Genomic DNA, 21226 nt, shown 5'->3' on the forward strand with positions numbered 1-21226 from the left:
CGTCCTCACCATCCACCACCGCACCACTCTTGCTGCCACTGTCTAATTCCACCATCAATTCCTCCATTGTTTTAGTCGTCCAGCAGAACCTTCATGACAGTTTTCCACTATCTATAAACTAGAAAAGAATCTACTTTAGGAAATGTTCATACCAAATCTTTATAGAAAACTTTTATGAATCATTATAAAATACACAAAACGTTTAATAGAACATAAATACATTCGAAGAACATACACCACCTTCCCTTTTACATCACCACAACCACTTTGTCTTACATCATCTTGGAGTTGTCCTCCGCTGTCATTAACCACCACTTCCTTCCTCGTCTTCCTCACCATCCATCACCACACCACTTTTGCAGCCTTTGTCCAATTCCACTATCACTTTCTCCATGATCGTTGTCTTCCAGCAGAACCTTCATCTATGTTGTCCACCATCTATAAACTAGAAAAGTATCTTTTTTAAGGAAATTGTAATACGACATTTCCATAGAATACCTTTTATTATTCATTATAAAACATACATATTGGTGAACTGTGAAGGATGTGAGTGGTAATTTGTGTGAGTGGTAAGTTGTGTGAGTGGTAAGTAGTGTGAAGGACTAGTTGTGAAAGTGTTGAGTTGGGTGAGTGGTGGTGGGTGGGTGGGTAGGTGAGTGAGAGTTAGGTGGGTAGTTGGGTGAGTGCTTGGTGTGTGCTTTGCTGAGTGGTGCATGGGTAGTTGGGTGAGTAGTTTTGTTGTGAACGGTAGGTGTTGGGTGTTGGGCAAGTAGTTGTTCAGGCTTTGTTATTGGTAGGATTGAATTTAAAAATGTGTGCATGGTGGCGGAAAATCCAAATTTTATAGGACTGATACATTCAAAATACATCTACCACCTTCCTCCTTGTGCTTTGTCCATCACCACAACCACATCCGTCGTACATCATCTTGGAGTTGTCCTCCGTTGTCATTAACAACTTCTTTCGTCGTCTTCTTCACCATCAATCACCACACCACTTTGCTGCCTTCGTCAAATTCCACCATCACTTCCTCCATGGTCGTAGTCGTCCATCAGAAACTTTATCACCCTTGTCCACCATCTATAAACTAGAAAAGAATTCATTTTAGGATAATATCAAATGTTCATGAAAACTCTTATTAATCATTATAAAACAGATTTTCTTTTAAATAGGGCATAAATACATACAAAATACATCCACCACCTTCCTCCTTGTCATGTTTCCATCACCACAAACACTTTGTCGTACACCCTTTTGGAGTTGTCCTTCGTTGTCAATAACCACCACTTCCTTCCTCGTCTTCCTCACCATTCATCACCACACCACTTTAGCTGCTTTGTCCAATTCCACCATCATTTCCTGCATCGTTGTTGTCGTTGACCACGGTTGTTCACCATTTATAAACTAGAAAAGAATTTATTTTAGGAAATGGTTGTAACAAATCTTCATAGAAAACTTTTATTAATCATTATAAGACATACATATTTGTGGATGGTGACGGAAGTTGGTCGCAGGCGTCTTGCTTCCTTGTTGGAACGTCAATATAGTAGCAGTGGATGTTGAATGGGGAAAGCCTTCAAAATAGACAGAAATGCAAAAAAAAAAAAACTAAAATAGGAAGTATATAATTATATATAAATCGAAAATCTACAATATTGTAATATAAGTATGATGGAATACTGATTATAATTGACTTTGCACTGAGAATGTCTAAGGTGGCTATATGGCTCCATTTAGTTATTAACCACTCCGTAGCAGGCCAATAGCCAGGCTGTGGTTAGGGCAGTGCCCCCCCCCCCCCATCTGTTGTGTTCTCCCACCATCTGCCTAATCCACCATCTAGTGTACAAAAACTTCACAAACAACAGACCTATTGGTGCCCAACCATAAACTGTTGGTGCCCTACATAAACTGTTGGTACCCCTCCAACCTGGCTCAGTGCCTGCTCCCTGGGGCCAAACTATGTCTGTAGAGCCGTCTCGCCTACAGTTAGGTATGATCAATATAAGCATGGTGAACAAAATACAATAGGCTAGGCTTTGTTCGCTATGTAACTAGTCACGGACCTAACGTAGGATTGTACAATCATTTTGGGAACATACTGGGATTTTATTTCTCAAAAAGTTAAAACAGCTGTGAAAGCCGCCGCTAAATAGCCGTGAGTTGTAATTCATATCAAGTAGCACTTGTTTCCACACAAAATTCGAGTTAATCTGGTGCCTCAAGTGATAATACATGTGAAAATTAAGATAATTCGACGATAAGATCAGACTTTCGTCGAAACCCCGTTGCTTTGCGCGATTCATTGTTTTGAGTTTATCAAGATTAAATAAAAACGGCAAAGCATATCGTTGTCAGCTGGTACGAAATAGCTTCTATGTGTTAAATTTCTATGCTAGACCTATGCTGGTTGGTTCGATGTTGAACACCTTTGAACACAATAATCAGAGCGTCTTACAAAACTAAGTAGGTACACACTTTAGAACAAAACGAAAAATTTAGCCGTAAAAGGCGGCTGCTGCAAACATGATATAGATGGTAAAAAACGATAAAATGCGATACGTTCACTTTACGATAAGACCTTGTGTTGCTGGCTGCTGCTGTACAAAGTCTGACATGAGGTCTAATTTTCGTTGTATTTTGATATAATAAGAAATTGTTTGAAAGGATAATTTCCAATCAATATGGGGGTTTGACAAAAGTTTTGTTATATTTATGGATTAAATGTATAAAACATTATAGCCCTGCGTTTGTGAAAGTATACGTTACAAACTAATGCGTCACATAGAAAGCATCCCGGATGTTGAAACGTTCCCGGGTACTGAATAGTGAATTTTTATAGTAAACTGCTGCGTCCGCTAATAAATGTGCACAACCATTTTAGTTTCTTGTGAGATACACGTGTGGCCTTTGTGGCACCACTTGTACCAAAACAAAGCAAAAAACAGCAATAGGTTTCTTTTACACATTAAATCGTAGTTTTCAAGCTTTGACATCACATACTCCTCAAATAATCGTTCAAGAACAAAACAATCCTTGTACTCATATAGTAGACCCTGTATAGGCCTACCTATGTGCTAGTTCATCCAAGCTTTCTTTTTCAAGTTATCGTGTTTACAAGGTTTACTCTGACCTCTGTTGACCTTTTACTGCCACCGAGAAAATAGCAGGCGCATCTACATATCACACGGCTGGTGATTAATATTCTTGCAATTGAATCACTTTTGTTTTAATTTAACAGAAACAATATAAAAAATATAAAAAATCGTGATTTTGACTGACAAAACGTATGATTCGGCCAATCCTGACAAATCAAGTATTAATTTAAACCAGTGTTCATTTGGAGTTATGACGTAGATAAATGAATGACAGTCCCTCAAACATACGAAATCAAACGAACGCACTTACACCATCACTTTTCCATAGATCTTTTCTCTTTCGGCAAGGAATCAGCATTTTTAAGTTATACAGATGCTTGCTCATTTGGGTATACTGCTTTGGCCCTATTTAGACACAGATATTGCATCATGACACACTTTTCTGTCAACAACCCCCCCCCCCCCGGAAAAAAAATTATAATAATAAATCAGAGAGGGAAATGAATCAGAACTAATGAACTAACTAAATTAAAAATTCTTGATATAAACTTACTTTGAACTTAATTCTCTCCGCGCCAGTAGACATACAAGGCCATTCTTAATATAAACATTAAGCAACTAATATCTCATTGTTTGTGGGATTTGTCTTAATAATTATACCTTTTTATCAACTGTTCTCCACTAAAGTTCCATGTGTGATTGGTGTTGATGAGTGCTTTTTCTTAATTTTGTTTTTTTGGTAGGCTATTTCATTAACCACAGTTTTGTTTGAAAAGTTTGTTTCAATCAATCCATGAAAACTTCACAAACGTTCATCTCCTTTCGTAAAAGATTATTATGTCATTAAATGTATTATATTGAATTTTGATCGATATTAATTGGCTATGGTCTTAGTGAAACCTTCGAATATCCCATCTCATTTACAAATCCCTGATTAGAGGATTTCCGAAAGTGCAATGTTCATAATGCTTTACTTGGCAAGTGGAGAGGAATTACCCGAAATTCCCTGATCCAGCTCAGACGTATCTCAGAAAGTAACAAGGCCGCGTACACAAACTTCCCAACGGTGTATTAAGAGTTTATACTGGTTCGAACAACAGTAAACTGTTGTAATTTGAGAGCCTATTTTAAAACAAACTTAACCTCATGCATGAACACCTTTTGCCAAAAGTATCAGCTGCCTAATTACGAATAGTAGTAGGGCCTATTTCTAATGAGTCTTCAATATCAGTGCTTACATTTTTCCAAGCGGAATTTATTTTGTGACAAATACTGTACTGTTGGTGACATGAGAATTTTCTTATATGAGGGAAAAGAGTATCGTATCGAACCTCTTTCCAGTTTATAGACCGAACCGTTGAAATATCGCTATTATAATTATTGTTGTACACAGTTATAGGTATAGGCACATGTTTAGCACACATTGCAGGGCTATCTCTCTCTCTCTCTCTAAAAGCTAAATCTACACAATATGGTTTTGTAATACTGACCCAAAATTAAGTATAACTTGTCAGTAAAGTATTTCAGATGTTCATTTTGGAGTATTTTACTTACATTTACTGCATATTAGCACGCAATAGTCAGAAGAGTTACAACGGTGTATCCTTCCACGTAAACGTCCTATGGAAACTAAATTTCCCGCCACGCGTGTCGTCGCGTGCCTTACCTCATGAATATGGATGTCCTCTTGTCTGGTCATTCATCAAATCAGTCAACCATAGAGATGAAGCTATTGAAGATTTGACTGCTGGAATTCGTATTGTCAATTGTGTAGTGCTAAAGTAGGTGTTCGTCTTGGTCAAAGCAGGGAGTTGTTATGGATATTACAACTCCCTGCATGGTCAAAGCTGCATTATATACACCCTAACTACTAGTAAACACGAACTAACCGATCCCATATTCTACAATCGTCTTTGGTACCTTTGAGGTTGTAAATAATTACACAATAAATAACGATTTTCTCTTGATGTCTAAAAAGCCAATTAAAAATTCCAACAGGTATCTTCGTGTCCCGTTTTTTGGTTGATATCAAAACATAATGGTACGCATGCCCGGGCAGGGTGCAATGACCTTCCCCGGCATCACTACCTTTGGCTTATTTTAAACCTAATCCAACTTGTTCCTGTATAGCAGAGAGCCGTTCAAGGGGTTATCACATATACCCTGAAGTCAGTTGCTTTCCTTAAAAAAAAAAACATTTGTTGTGACTGTGGTTGTTTATTATCGTCAGCCACCAGTAACCTCTTTTAATATTTCAGCAACATTGGTTACGACGTACCCTTTATGTTTAACAATTCGCGTGTGTGTGTGTAAGTTCATACGATATTGTAAGAAGCACATATGTATGAGTCAGCCATGAAGCACCCACCATGGTGATAAACGGGTGGTACATTTAAGACATTCATTTGGTGGGTGAATTATACAATGTAATTTCAAGGTTTATTTTTGGTTAATAACGTCACTCATTGATACATGAATATCTTTATTCATGCAAATAATAGCCTCAATCTAGTCATAGGCCTATGTAGAATATGGTTTATGTTAAAAATGACGGAAATTTTATTTCGTTGGAATAGGATAGAACACCTGCCTTTCGTATATTGTACGTGTGATCGTTATTTGCTTCTATGCACTTTATTTCCACGAATTCCTATCTCTTGTGATAAGTACTGCACTCTTGCGGTTGTTTGCATTCTTTCTTATAAGCCGTTTTGTGGCATTTTTGTTTCTTATGTGTCCATTGTGTTCATATGCTAATGAGTTTATGTGGTTACCAATTGTAATTATATATTCTCTAAGAAATAAGAAAAAAGGTTGGAGAAGAAAGAGAAGGGTGAAGTGGAGCTGAAGGGGAGGGAAGAATGCAATGTGGTACTAAGTCTGATAAAACATTTGTATGATCTTTTGTAAACAGTAGATCAGCGAACCAGCCCGACACATGTGAAGTATCCATTGCCCTTCCAAGGGACTCGTGATCGATATTCACTTGGCCTAAAACGTATCGTCATGATCAAACTGTTACTGTCTCGATGTAAGGGCGGCTAGGTACGATGGCCCATTAGGGCCATAGTGAAGGAAAAAAAATGAAAGTAAAAAAAAAAAAATCAAGTGAAGAATTGATAAGTGAAATAAAAAATTCCAACCAAAGTATTAATCTGTCATAACAGATTATATAATCTGTCGTAACAGATTACTTAATCTGTCGTAACAGATTACTTAATCTGTCGTAACCGATTACTTAATCTGTCGTAACCGATTATTTAATCTGTCGTAACAGATTATTTAATCCGTCGTAACAGATTATATAATCTGTCGTAACAGATTAGTTAATCTGTCGTAACAGATCACTTAATCTGTCGTAACCGTTTACTTAATCTGTCGTAACCGATTATTTATTCTGTCGTAACAGATTATTTAATCTGTCGTAACAGATTACTTAATCTGTCGTAACATATTACTTAATCTGTCGTAACAGATTACTTAATCTGTCGTAACAGATTACTTAATCTGTCGTAACAGATTATTTAATCTGTCGTTACAGATTAATTAATCTGTCGTAACAGATTAATCACACATAGATGGAATGCCCTTGTACGGAAACTTTGACGTGCCATATTACTTCTTCTATGAGCGAAATGTCAGTTAGTTCAGATTGCAAGCAAATGAATTTTTGGGTCGATTTATCCTGTATTCCTGTAAACTATGAGGAAAACGACTATGGTAGTGTGTTTATGTTGGCTATATACACATCAAGCAAAGAGTGTGGAACGCCAAAACCGACCAAAATGCAGTACAAAATTATGTGAACCTTATATGTTAATAAAAAGTTCCCGCTTCATAATGACGTGGAACTGTATTAAATCCATTTGTGGCACTATTGGCACCGCCAAATTTTAAGAACGCAATTTTTGGGGTAAATTTTGGTGGAAAACAAAATTTATTACGGCGATGTGTATTGATGGAATTACGCCCGTTTGCTGCTTGTTCACTTTTGGTGCTACATGTTCAAACTTCAGCTGCGTGCTAATGTATCGAAAGCTAAGACAGGACATTAAGAGTTTTTCAGAATGGTCACAATGTATGCCACTACGATATTATAACACGTGTACATTGTCACAATTCCTGGTTCTCAAAGCAACAAGTTTTCGCCAAATTTTCTTTCATTACATCAAAAGAAATATTTACCATCTTTAAATTCTAGACTAATAAACGATGTGTTTTCCTATTTTCGAGGGTATGAAAGCATAATTATTAAAAATAATATAGGGAGGGTTCTCTATATAGGGAACTTTGGATGATAAGTTACAGATCTATTGGTTAGGTAAACGTAGCAGCCGGGGGGGGGGGGGGGATATCCGTGGGAGGCAAATCCCTATATCCAATTTGAACTGGGACTTCTATACGGCATTACGCGTATTAATAGGTGGATCTTCAAACGGCAGGGTGGGAATTTGTCTCTTTCAGGTTTTCCGTCCCACCTAACCTATTTAATGTTTTTTTAAGAAAAGTTTGCATGACCTGAGTTGGTCCAAACTAGCAGTGGAATCTGCAATGCTTGGCTCTTGATCCCTGACTTGCCGAACCTATATGGTGAAATCATGAATATCTCTGAAATAAACTTATTTTTAGGCTATTTTGATCAGAACAATTATCATGCATGTCCTCTTTACATCTACTTTACATTACAAGTTTGCAGTGGCGTAGGAATTAGGTACTTTTGAGTGGGGGGGGGGGGCTGAAGACTGATGGCTGGCCTGGGGGAGGGGTCTAAGGGGCGGCGGTGTCCCCCTCCCCTTTGGATTTTTTTTTGCATTTCCAGGTGGCCACTTCAACCCACCCACTCCATTTTGTATATGTTGCATTTTCACCTGGCCTTAGATGCAAATTGGTTCTCCAAATGAGATTTTTTCTCATTTGGAAATGAAAATGGGGTTATCTGACTTGCGAAGCTGGGTGGGGGGGGGGCGGAATCATACTTCCGCCCCTCCATATTTTTCACTGGGGGGCTGGCGCCCCCCAGCCCCCCGGTTCTCTCATGACAGGTTATTATCTATGCGGTCGTCATTGTAACGAATCATTTACCAGTAGGAATCAAATTTCGGACTTCAAGGAAACTTGATGGAAATTTCGGAGGAGTTCTATATATATAATAAGAACATTGCATGTAAGCACATTTCATATGTAGCCAGTGCTTTTTAATTACACATTTTGCTTTACCGTGATTGATGATCGGCATTCAACTGCAGTTGTAGATACATAATACCGTAGGTAAGCCCAACCATAATAACAATTAACAGAGATATCGAGAAGAGGTGAGGGTTTTCAGGTTCAATTTCCCCAGTTCCCTACCTAGAAGGTTGTTCGTATCATTTACTATCAGAGAGGGCGAATCAACTGTCATTTAGCAAAGAACCATTACATTGGCTCTATTGATTGTCAATATTCCATTCACCAAATCTCAAGGTAAATTCTTGGTAGGTTGTGCATGCTTGCTATAGGTTTCTAGTAACATACAATTGTCGTTCAATTTTACAAGTATGAAACGTACATTAATATTTTTAGTTTACAGTGTTCAATATTGATGATGGTGGTTGGGGCTGGGGAGGTGAGAGGAGATGAAGCATGGAACATGAACTGTGAACTTATACGGCACTGAAAAATGTGTAAGAATGGGGCGTACTTTTTAATAAAGTAAGTAAAGTAAGTAAAGTAAGTAAAGTAAGTAAAGTAAGTAAAGTAAGTAAAGTAAGTAAAGTAAGTAAGTAAGTAAGTAAGTAAAGTAAGTAAGTAAAGTAAGTAAAGTAAGTAAAGTAAGTAAAGTAAGTAAAGTAAGTAAGTAAAGTAAGTAAAGTAAGTAAAGTAAGTAAAGTAAGTAAAGTAAGTAAAGTAAGTAAAGTAAGTAAGTAAGTAAGTAAAGTAAGTAAAGTAAGTAAAGTAAGTAAGTAAAGTAAGTAAAGTAAGTAAAGTAAGTAAGTAAGTAAGTAAGTAAGTAAGTAAGTAAAGTAAGTAAAGTAAAGTAAGTAAAGTAAGTAAGTAAGTAAAGTAAGTAAGTAAGTAAGTAAGTAAAGTAAGTAAGTAAAGTAAGTAAAGTAAGTAAAGTAAGTAAGTAAAGTAAGTAAAGTAAGTAAGTAAAGTAAGTAAAGTAAGTAAGTAAAGTAAGTAAAGTAAGTAAAGTAAGTAAAGTAAGTAAAGTAAGTAAAGTAAGTAAAGTAAGTAAGTAAAGTAAGTAAAGTAAGTAAGTAAAGTAAGTAAGTAAAGTAAGTAAAGTAAGTAAAGTAAGTAAGTAAGTAAAGTAAGTAAAGTAAGTAAAGTAAGTAAAGTAAGTAAAGTAAGTAAAGTAAGTAAAGTAAGTAAAGTAAGTAAAGTAAGTAAAGTAAGTAAAGTAAGTAAAGTAAGTAAAGTAAGTAAAGTAAGTAAAGTAAGTAAAGTAAGTAAGTAAGTAAGTAAGTAAAGTAAGTAAAGTAAGTAAAGTAAGTAAGTAAAGTAAGTAAGTAAAGTAAGTAAGTAAAGTAAGTAAAGTAAGTAAAGTAAGTAAGTAAAGTAAGTAAAGTAAGTAAGTAAAGTAAGTAAGTAAAGTAAGTAAAGTAAGTAAAGTAAGTAAGTAAGTAAAGTAAGTAAAGTAAGTAAAGTAAGTAAAGTAAGTAAAGTAAGTAAAGTAAGTAAAGTAAGTAAAGTAAGTAAAGTAAGTAAAGTAAGTAAAGTAAGTAAAGTAAGTAAAGTAAGTAAAGTAAGTAAAGTAAGTAAAGTAAGTAAAGTAAGTAAGTAAGTAAGTAAGTAAGTAAGTAAGTAAGTAAGTAAGTAAGTAAGTAAGTAAGTAAGTAAGTAAGTAAGTAAGTAAGTAAGTAAGTAAGTAAGTAAGTAAGTAAGTAAGTAAGTAAGTAAGTAAGTAAGTAAGTAAAGTAAGTAAGTAAAGTAAGTAAAGTAAGTAAGTAAAGTAAGTAAAGTAAGTAAAGTAAGTAAAGTAAGTAAAGTAAGTAAAGTAAGTAAGTAAAGTAAGTAAAGTAAGTAAAGTAAGTAAAGTAAGTAAAGTAAGTAAAGTAAGTAAAGTAAGTAAAGTAAGTAAAGTAAGTAAAGTAAGTAAAGTAAGTAAAGTAAGTAAAGTAAGTAAAGTAAGTAAAGTAAGTAAAGTAAGTAAAGTAAGTAAGTAAGTAAGTAAGTAAGTAAGTAAGTAAGTAAGTAAGTAAGTAAGTAAGTAAGTAAGTAAGTAAGTAAAGTAAGTAAGTAAAGTAAGTAAAGTAAGTAAGTAAAGTAAGTAAAGTAAGTAAAGTAAGTAAAGTAAGTAAAGTAAGTAAAGTAAGTAAAGTAAGTAAGTAAAGTAAGTAAAGTAAGTAAAGTAAGTAAAGTAAGTAAAGTAAGTAAAGTAAGTAAAGTAAGTAAAGTAAGTAAAGTAAGTAAAGTAAGTAAAGTAAGTAAAGTAAGTAAAGTAAGTAAAGTAAGTAAAGTAAGTAAGTAAGTAAGTAAGTAAGTAAGTAAGTAAGTAAGTAAGTAAGTAAGTAAGTAAGTAAGTAAGTAAGTAAGTAAGTAAGTAAGTAAGTAAGTAAGTAAGTAAGTAAGTAAGTAAGTAAGTAAAGTAAGTAAAGTAAGTAAAGTAAGTAAAGTAAGTAAAGTAAGTAAAGTAAGTAAAGTAAGTAAAGTAAGTAAAGTAAGTAAGTAAGTAAGTAAGTAAGTATAACTTTATTACTCCAATGAAGGAAATTAAGATCTTGCACATAAAATATAAAAGACAGTACAAAAATATGGCTATGTTACAAATATGAAAAACAGGGATAGAACGGAACGATAAAACATTAAACAATCGAACAATAAAACACACATAGGCAGGACCTAACGGCTCAAGTTATCATTAGAAAGCCTTATTGCACGTGGAATAAACGAATTGCGATGACGGTTGGTTCTCATGGGTGGGAGACGCAGTCTGCCAGTGCCCCTAGTTATGATATTATCGTTCAGATAACAGTGAAGCGGGTGATCATGGTCATTCCAGACAATGTCTAGTTTGTTTTGGAGCAAGCACATATAAATTTCCTCAACTGATGATTGGGGGTCTCCAATGACTCTACCCGCTTTACGAATAATGCTGTCAATACGGTCTTTGTCAGTACCCGTGGCGTTCCCACCCCAACCAACGAAACAATACCGCCATACACCACAGATAGTAGCGTTGTAAAAAATATCCATTATAGAAGTACGGACGTTAAATCTGGCCATATTTAAACAATACAACCTGCTATTCAGCTTCTTGATTAGAGCATCCACCTGATCGCCCCAAGTTAAAGAATCGTTCAAGTGAACGCCAAGGTACTTGTAAGAGGACACCCTTTCAACTTCCACACCCTTTATAATGACAGGTGGTGGTGGGACAGTACTACGGCGAAAATCAATAACCATCTCCTTCGTTTTGGAGATATTCAATTGAAGAAAGTTGGTGTCACAGTAGTCCACGAATGACTGCAGCTGACGGAGATATATGCCTCATCATCATCACCATGGATGAGTCCAGCCATATCATCAGCGAACTTGATGAGGGGGCACATCTCCTCCTGAGACCTACAGTCAGCCGTGTACAAAGTGAAGAGAAAAGGTGCAAGGACAAAAAGTTGTTGTTGCCATGGCTTCCCTGTTCGGGTACCAGTGGCACATATCACAAATTTCTTAAAATATTTATGGGGAGAACATGTTATACGAATGCGTTCTAGGAGAATCTGCTCAACATCGTATAGTACAGGGAACTAAATTTAGTGACGTGACTTATTTATGGGAGATGTAAGGGTGAGAAATGCAACCCCGTAACCGCGGGTACGGGATTACATGCCCTCCTCTGTGGTCCATATACCACACCATCGAATCCACTGTGCTGCTGGGGTTAAACTAAGTCGTGTACACAGAAGAGTAGGCAATTTTACATAGCAATAATTGTCTTAGATGGATTTCATTTGTTTACAGATATTTTGTTCAAGGCGTGATGGAAGATCGAGAGGAAATTATCCGTCACTATTTTCGCCTTGGATACAGTTATGATGACATTTGTATTTCCCTTGCATCGCGTCATAACATATTGATTAGCAAGCGGCATCTGAAGAGACTTATTAACTTTCATATGGGTTTGTTTAGACGGAAGCATTATTCTGATATTAATGATGTTATAGACTTCATTGAGATATTGTTAACGAGATCAGGACAGTAACACGGTTATAGGTGGATTCATCTTAAATGTATCTTGCATGGACTGACTAAGTAGAGAAACTGTTCGCTTGATTCTTGGATTTCTAGATCCAGAGGGCGTTCAAGTTCAGCGGAGAAGAAGACTGAGGTGACGCCAATACCACGTTGCCGGGCATAATTTCCTTTGGCACATTGACTCGTATGATAAACTGAAGCCATACGGCATATGCATAAATGGATGCATTGATGGATTCTCTAGGCAGATGATATGGTTAAAGGCATACCACAATAACAGTGACCCACGGCTCATTGCCGGCTATTACATGGAATCGATCCGTGAGACCGAGGGATGTCCAGCCGTACTTCCAGTGGCATCGCCAAGGGGGGCCAGGTGGGCATGTGCCCCCCTGGAAAACCTAGTGCCCCCCGAGTGCCCCCCATCTGAGATTTGGGTTGGTAAAAAAATATATATATATTTTGTTATATTCAACTCCCATCATCTGAGTTGGTTTTTCATAAGGACAAAGAAGCACAGTAATTCGTATTTTCTTCAAATGAGCTGCGTAAAAATGAAAAAGTTTATCCTTGACCGTCGGGTATCGATGTCGTAACCCGGGCCATCACAACAGGTGTCCATATTTACATTGAATGTGTCAGTGCTCACGCCATACCAGCCAATAACGATGCTGGAACCTGTTACATCTTAATAGATAATGGAAGAAAACGAGAAGGACAAGAAAGGAGTCGGGGGTCATGCACACATTAATTCAACAAATGTAGGTTCTATTGATAGGGTTAGGCATAATATCGACAGCATGTGGTTCATATCCTCTGCAAAATTCTGTGCGTTGTTAAAATCATTACCTCAAAAATAGCAATTTCTGGAGATATCTTCAGATCGAATTTAGCATCAAATGTGGCACCATTTTGCATCTAGCCCATCCTCCGTATGCGAAAATTTTCCAAAGGGGAGGGGGTGCCTCCTCCCCTTAGACCCCTCCCCCAGGACGGCGATCCGTATCCACCTAAGTGCCCCCCATCAAATGCTGGTGCCCCCATGTGCCCCCCCAGACTGAAGAGTTTGGTGACGCCACTGCGTACTTCGCACTGACTTTGGCACCGAAAATAGCATAATCAATCGTATACAGCAGTTTCTAAGGAGAAATGGTAATGATGCCCTAGCTGGCCTTAGTAGCTTCCTGCAGGGCACAAGCCATCACAATCAAAGAATCGAATGTTGGTGGAGTTTTCTTCGCAAAGATTGCACTCAGTTCTGGATGAATGCTTTTAGTTACCTCAGAGAGGAGGGCATGTTCACTGGAACATACCTGGACAAAGCGTTGATTCAGTTTTGCTTTCTAAATCTTATCCAGGTAATGTATTTTGTATGTAGTCAAATAAATCCATGACATGTATTAGTAACAAATTCCTTGTTTATGATATGTTTGCAAAATGATAATCCAGAATGCAGAAATGGATAAAGATGGGACAAATTTTTTACTACTGACTATGATGACCAAATGATAGACTTGTGCTTGAACCAATGTGATTCATCAGCATACAATATGCTATATAACCATGAGATCTCTCCAAGCTTCCCCATCTTGAGATATTGTGTCCACATTGTTTTCACAAATTGATGCATGTTAAACCAAAATAACCTTTGACCTCCATCAAAACAATATGCTTCTTGTACTCAATGCAGTACAACTACATAAAACATATCAGACCTTTCCAAGCTTCCAGCCTTGAAATATGGTGTTTACTAGCTGGGCGTCACCAACACACACATACCAAAAATGTTATGATTATCATGTAATAAAAGAAAAAGGAGGGGGGGGGACATAGCAGATAGAACAAGAGCATGAAAAGTAATACTTCAAAATTTTGTGCAGCATATGATTTCTAGGTGCAGAAGGGTGGATGTGCGAATTCAATAAGCATTTTTCACCATGGAGGTTACATATACTATAACATGATTAACTTTTAACCAAAATTCAGAAAATTCCAACTAATATTTTTTTACAGACAGAATTACATGATCTGCAGCTTGAATGGAACAACCATCGCATATCACCATCCAGAAACAGAATTGGTCCTTTCGGTCGACCAGAAATAATGTACACGGCACCGGAACTATATCAAACTAGGAGTTACCTAATGGAAGTGCAACAGGACGAAATAGAAGTTTGTGAGGAAGAATGTGTCTTTAGGGATAACTTTCCATGCGACAGAGATGTATCTGAACTATGCTGTATTCAAATGGTAGATAATAATATTAATGTTCCAGTTACAGCATTTGATGCCATGATGTTATATGAACGTCTTAGAAGATTGGTGCTGGCTGAACTGTAGGAGAAATCTGCCTCCCCCTGCACCTTTATGCATATGGTGTTGTATGCTTCCTGTGAACATATATCTCACATGGCTCCTGATGGAACATATGGTTAAGAGAATTTTTTGGACGTATCAGCAGCCAATCTAAAGCCAATCGAAGCGTTCCTAAAAGGCATTAATAGGGATCGGATGAAGGCTGGGTGTCTTGGTGATTGGAAGAGCAAAACAGAGGCTTAATTTGCTGATGGAGGCGTTGGCACAGTGAAGTGCCCCCAATAAGATTTGTAAAGTGGAAAAGTTGTATACTCTTTTTAAGTTCTGTTTGCTTTATTCTCACTGCAAAACTACCTGTTATTTACTGTTAATGTCACTTCTTTCCACCCACCTGCACCTTCCCCTTCTGTTTTCCCCTAGTTTTTCCCTTTCTTACCCATAAGGCGTGCATCCCAGGCCAAGCTCACCCTGGATAAACGCCTGTTGTTAGTTAAGTTGTTAGTTTACTTCAATTATCTGATATTAACATGCATGTCTTCTTTAGCTAGTCTTCTCTATGCAGCAATTAGATTTATATTACATTAATCAATTGCCCTCTTTGCTCTCCACCACTACACTGACCAAGTTCATATTAGCCCCCTTTTGCAATCCATTTCCAAGGTTGTCATAGGCCTATGTACAAATGAAAATGATATTTATAGGGTACAATTTTGTGTAGTTTCATACATATGACATATCAAGTGGTGATATAGGGCACATAACCTGCAGACCTATTATATCAGAATAAATTGTTACAGCAAATACACAGGATCAAACACAACAGTGGCTTAATAAAAATAATAATTTGTGGTCAAATTTTAAAAGTAGAGTTAACACCCCTCTGAGAAAGAAGCAAGGCACACTTGATGGTTGTATGGAAAAAAAAATCAAATGTACAAGCACAGAGGTTGCATGTAAACTTGTTAAAGGACGTATTAGGAAGGACATGAGACAAGGTGAGTAATTAAAGGAATGGAATGCTAAGAGTGTGAATGGTTGTCAAATGTGTCGGCATGAGAAGTAAATGGCATTAGCTGACAGTACCAACCGTACTTGTTCTGACAAAGGGATTTTTAAATACCAAGACAGAATAATGTAAAGAGGACACTATGACTGACAGCAGTGTCCTCCAACTACAGAAACAGATATTGATATGGACACAATATGTAAGGACACTATGACTGACAGTAGTGTCCCCATGTTCTACAGAAGCAGGCTGCATCCAGTCTAAGCAAGTACAACAACACATGTTACAAATATGTTACAGTATAATTACAAAGATTTGAAGTATTATCAAATCTGCAGTGTAAAACTGATCATTTGACACAAGAAAATAGGATCAATAACTGAACTGATAGCCAGATATCTGAGTATCCATCTATATATTTTGATGCTCCTTCAATATACCATGATGTGACACCTTACAGGATGAATCCATTACCAAGTCATTGTGTCCTTTAGATGCAATACATTAAGTAATTGAATGGCATGGGAAAGAGGAAAAGGGGGAGGGGGGGGGGGGTAGCCTTAACCATACAGTCTAATACATAATATCCAAAGACAAAGACCTTACTTAAGATATGCATAATGTAGTCTGTGTTTGATAGAGTGCTCAATCTGCATAACAAGCTACCTATATGTCTGATTTATTCCCTTTTATTCAATGTATATTTTATGGATGTACAAGCATTAATGTACAGTAAGAACACATTACCACAACTATGCTAAAGCAAAGTCAAGACATGCATGGTCATCGATACTCAGTTCTGCTTTTTGAAACTTCAGTATGTATATACCTGACCACTTTGATGAATATAGCAAGGTCACTTTTGAAACTGATATACCTAATGATATTTAGCTTAAGATATTAAGGGGACAACTATCATGATCAATGTGAGTCATGGGAAAATGAATACTTTCCATACTCATAATAGGTACAGTATATGGGGTAAACAGAATATTGCATATGTGTTACAATGTATTGCCATGTACTATTATTATGTAGCTTGGACTTAGGCTCGGACCAGCTGGACTCGGACTTGGATCTACTAATCTCAACTACAGCACTGGACTGTCACTCTAAGTATTTAATGTGTTTTTCTCTCGCTAAGTCATGAATTCTTATAAAGTACCACACATCTAAGTAAATTAAGGTGACCAGACGTCCCCGATTCTCGGGGACAGTCCCCGATTACAGTGTGCTGTCCCCGCGAAATGACCAGGCTGGTTGGGCGAAATGACCAGGCTGGTTGGGCGAAATGACCAGGCTGGTTGGGCGAAATGACCAGGCTGGTTGGGTGAAATGGTATGGTTGGGCGAAATGGCAGTTGGGCGAAATGGTTGTTGGGCAAAGTGTCCTGCTTCCAGATCACTTAGTTCAGTCATTACTTGTTGAGATGTACCAACCGTCACCTCACTGCCAACATCAGACATCACATGAAGATCAATGGCTGGAATTTCATCTCCTGAATTATCGGACACATGGACAGTTTCATCTACATCTTGTACCTGGTCAGTTTCCTCACAGGATGCTTCACCACTTGTTGAATCGTCTCTTTCAATTTCTTTTGTAGATATGTACATTCTTAGGACACTCAATTTGGTGGTTTCGTACATCTCTTCAATTGTTGGATTGTTCACAAAGGGGAGCTTGCGAACATCCATCATCTCAAATTTGAAATCTGCTAGTGTTCCTTTAGGGGAAAGCCCGTCTGGGAAAAACAACTTCTTTGCCTCCTCTAACACATGTGAAACATTCATGGCTTTTGGCATAATTAAACGTCGTATGCCACCACCGTTTCGTATACCTACTTGCTTGTTTGTGTCCCCTTTGGACAAATGAAGCCATCCAACATCAACCCTTCTTTCAGCTTTCGCAGCATTTTTGTTTCCTTGCATTCTGTTCGAACGCTGTGTAGAAACTTCAGTTGTTCTGTTTTTCCTTTGTCTTAGCCTCAACTTTTCTTGCAGCGCCTCTCCATTATTTTGTCCTTTCTGGTTGACATTTTCATCAGCAAACCCTTTAAAGAAATAATGCAACAAAAATATAAACATCACTATCAAAATGTATTCATACTAAACGAATGCTTACTAAAACACACTCGTACATGCTGACTTATCAGTTTGTCATAATTGCAAAGCTATTACCAATAATGCCGGGTCAAACAATAATGCTGCCATGAACCTCCATTAATCAAATGTCTTCCATATAACACAATTTACATGAATACTTTGTAATTATCATGCTTTATGTACAGGATAAAATTATCTTCTGCACATGCCTATCTATATCACTGTTGGCAGATTGGTTGGGGGGGGGGGGATCTTCCCTCGTGCAGGCCAGTCCACGTTTTAACTGTTTATTTCAGTAGGCTATTTTCTGAAAAAGTAGTAGTGCTAGTACAAGGCTAGGCCTAGCAATTGTTTAATAATGTGTTAAACTCGATCAGTCAAATGCTAGGCCACGAAGCAGTGGTATGAATTCCCTCCCAATCTTGCTTCAACTTAGTAATGTATAGTGAAGTGTAGGCCATGGGTTTACTTTATTTCAACTAAATCTAACTTTTGCTTGTGGGTCTGTCCACGTTAAAGCGCCCAATTTGGTTGCCTGAGGTACAAAATTTTCAAATTACAGTAAAGAAATTCTATTCTAAGTAAATAACATAACTAATATCTGCAATTTATGAATCAGAATTGACCAGAGCTTAAACTATTCTGGAAATTATATTCAAGATGGTTGAAAGTGTGACAATCTATAAATTTTCCAAAATTTGTTCTTTTTTTAATGGTGGTGTGTCATTCCATTGCTGCTACATTTGGGAATTCTGTTTTTATTTTCTTTATTAACACAAAATATTAGAGTATCGTTAGAAAATATTCAATTTTTCCTGAAATAAAGTTAAAAAAGTTTTTCTTTAAAGAACAAAATTGAAATTAATAGTAACAATTATTCCATAAAATTAAACCACAACATAAGCACATATATTAACCAAAAGCTGAAAATTCTGGGTCATGTCCTCTCAGAATTTTTTTTTCCGTGACTCTTGTTTCGGACATCACCCCTCCAAATGATTTTGTTTGGACATCACCCACCAATGGTTTACCTAATATATTAAACCTAATATTTAGTAATAAACCAAATGCTGTTCATTTAATGGCAATAATAATGAATAGAAAAGCATTTTAGTAAGTTGATACCCATACCAAAAGAGATCTATGGACCCTTCCTAGGTTCCAAGTTCAAAACAAAGAAAAGGGATACAAGGGATCCAAGTGATCAACAAGACAATTTTAAACGAAGGCCATGCTTGTTAATACTTAGCAATATATATCAGTACATCACGATATGTGATGTTCACAAACAATATCAAATTCAATGAAATAATGGAAAATGCAAACACTTGTTTATGATTTGCATAAGACTGTCTTGGACTATGTTTCGGACATCACCACAACTGTATTAGGACATCACTGTAATGTTTTCTACACAATGCATAAATCATATCAAAAGTTAAATTTGTAACAAAGGGATCTTTGTTGTTGACAAGCTACCTACAAGGTATAATGACAGTTTTGAACTTATTATAGTTCAAATCCTCAGTGTTCATTAAAAGTTACTTTATGAGCGTTTCGGACATCACTGAATGTTTCGAACATCACCTTGGAAAAATGTTCACAAAGCTGCTTAACAATAATACATATTTCAGCAGGTAACAACAATATGAAGTAATATTTTTGCTATTCAAACCTGTTCAAGCAACAGAAGTCTGCTTCAAAATACACAACAGTCAGACAGTAGCAGATTTGCAATAGATATTATGAATTTTTGAGGGAATGCAGTTTATTAAAACACCATTGACTGGGAAATCAACAAGGTGTACTGAAAAATAATGGCACTGTAAATTCTTGGGAAAACAAATGCCTTGAGGCACATATTTCAAATTGAACATCTGGACAAAGCCGATAGGTAAAAAGATAGGTGATAAGTGAAAATCTGAAGGCTTGGTGTAAATGATAACCCCATTTAATGTTAATGAATTATCACCAGTGTTTACTACATACTCAATTCATACATATCCAGAATACACACATGTAGTTTAGATCCTCCTGCAAGCAGGAACTCGCGAAGAAGCCATCATTGGCTTATCAAGCCGCAAGCTGACCGAAGTCAGTCTCTTAGATTCATATTTAACGACCATGATAATGAATTGTCAATTGTCAACAACTCTGTAACTTGACGACATACATTAATCTTGGAGTGACACAAACTCGGGACCTTATGATTGAAAGGCACTGGCGTTAACCACTGAGCTAACACTCCATAACACTCAACATAGTGACCATTCATTGATCACCATTTGCATAAAGTTAATCTCTGCTTCGTTACCTGTCGTTACCTGTCCAGCATGCCATTTGCATTGGCCAGCATTCACCAACACTTCCCAGAAACATCAACTTATACATTATTTTGCAGAAAATGGTATTATTATTGACTGCAAAGAAATTTTTCCCCCAAAAGGGTTATAGAATTCTTTTTACGGTTTCCACATTTCCATCATTACCTAGATGAAGTCTGCAATAATTGAAACAAACAGCAAATATTTACCATTTAATAAATATACAGATGTACACAGGAGACATCCCTACATAGCTAATTTGGCACCCACCTGTTGAAGCTAGTATCACTGAGTCTAGTCTACTATTTAAACAATTTTCAGAGGGGAGGTATCATATCCTAAACTCCACTAGAATGCTTGGTCCTATTTTGTAATGTCAGCAATAACAACTATTTTGCACCCCTTCAAATGGTACCCACCTGCTCCCACCCCCCTCCCATGCACCTTTGAGCTGGATCTGCCAATGTTGAAGATTGCTTCCACTGGCCCAGCTAAGCAACAGTAGTAGCCTATACTAGTAGTACTATAAGTACTAGTTTAAATATATCTATGAAGTGCCATATGTGACAATATTATATACCATATATATTGATTATAGCGAGGAATATATGTTGGCTATGCAGTAATATATATGACTTATGTTTGTTCTTCATATATATACGTTATGCATAACCTATATATAACGCATATCATATATATATCGCATAACATATATATATTGTTCGTTATAATTCCTTTATATATTATATACTATTTTGTCATGTTCGGCGCGGTAATATATATAGATTATAAAAGTGTGAGTGACATGCGCGAGTGGGAGGAGCTTAATTTCCTTGATTATTTGAACATTCGCGCCGCATAAAGCCTAGGTACATGTCAATGTGTTCAACAAGTGATGGAGCTTCAACAAAATAGTTATTTAGACGCCTTTACTGAGCTCCCAAACATTTATAGTGAAGCAATTCGTTTGCAAAATACGGCAGACGAGCAAAGAGCACATATCGTACAAGGAAGGGTTGAATCTGCGATACATTTGGTACGTGTTTTGCTAGATTAACTTCAACATCTGCCCGTTCCAGGAGATGAAGCTAATTTGATGCTTGTAAGTGGCTAACAGCAGCTCCTTGGAGCTTTAGAAAATGTGCAAACCGGTGTAACAGGAAATTTCCCCCCTGAAAATTTCCCCCTGGGGGGGATTTT

At 36.9% G+C, this 21226-nt stretch overlaps 1 protein-coding gene and 1 long non-coding RNA gene across 2 annotated transcripts in view; both read right to left on the minus strand.

The window, feature by feature from the left end:
• Positions 1 to 289: 289 nt before the first annotated feature.
• LOC139961610 (uncharacterized) lies at positions 290 to 4760 on the minus strand. The gene is made up of 3 exons (XR_011790927.1): positions 4653 to 4760; positions 1482 to 1574; positions 290 to 1087 (listed from the first exon to the last, which is right to left on the minus strand). It is a non-coding gene; the product is annotated as an uncharacterized lncRNA (long non-coding RNA).
• Positions 4761 to 11607: 6847 nt separating this feature from the next.
• Positions 11608 to 21226, minus strand: part of LOC139960930 (uncharacterized) — a 54782-nt gene continuing 45163 nt past the window's right edge. Inside the window, exon 5 of the mRNA XM_071959640.1 lies at positions 11608 to 17650. Within this exon, the coding sequence (XP_071815741.1) occupies positions 16779 to 17650 (872 nt within the window). The 3' untranslated portion in view covers positions 11608 to 16778. The remainder of the gene's footprint in view (positions 17651 to 21226) is intronic.

This window comes from Apostichopus japonicus, chromosome 20 (assembly GCF_037975245.1).
Source record: "Apostichopus japonicus isolate 1M-3 chromosome 20, ASM3797524v1, whole genome shotgun sequence".
NCBI lineage: Eukaryota > Metazoa > Echinodermata > Holothuroidea > Aspidochirotida > Stichopodidae > Apostichopus > Apostichopus japonicus.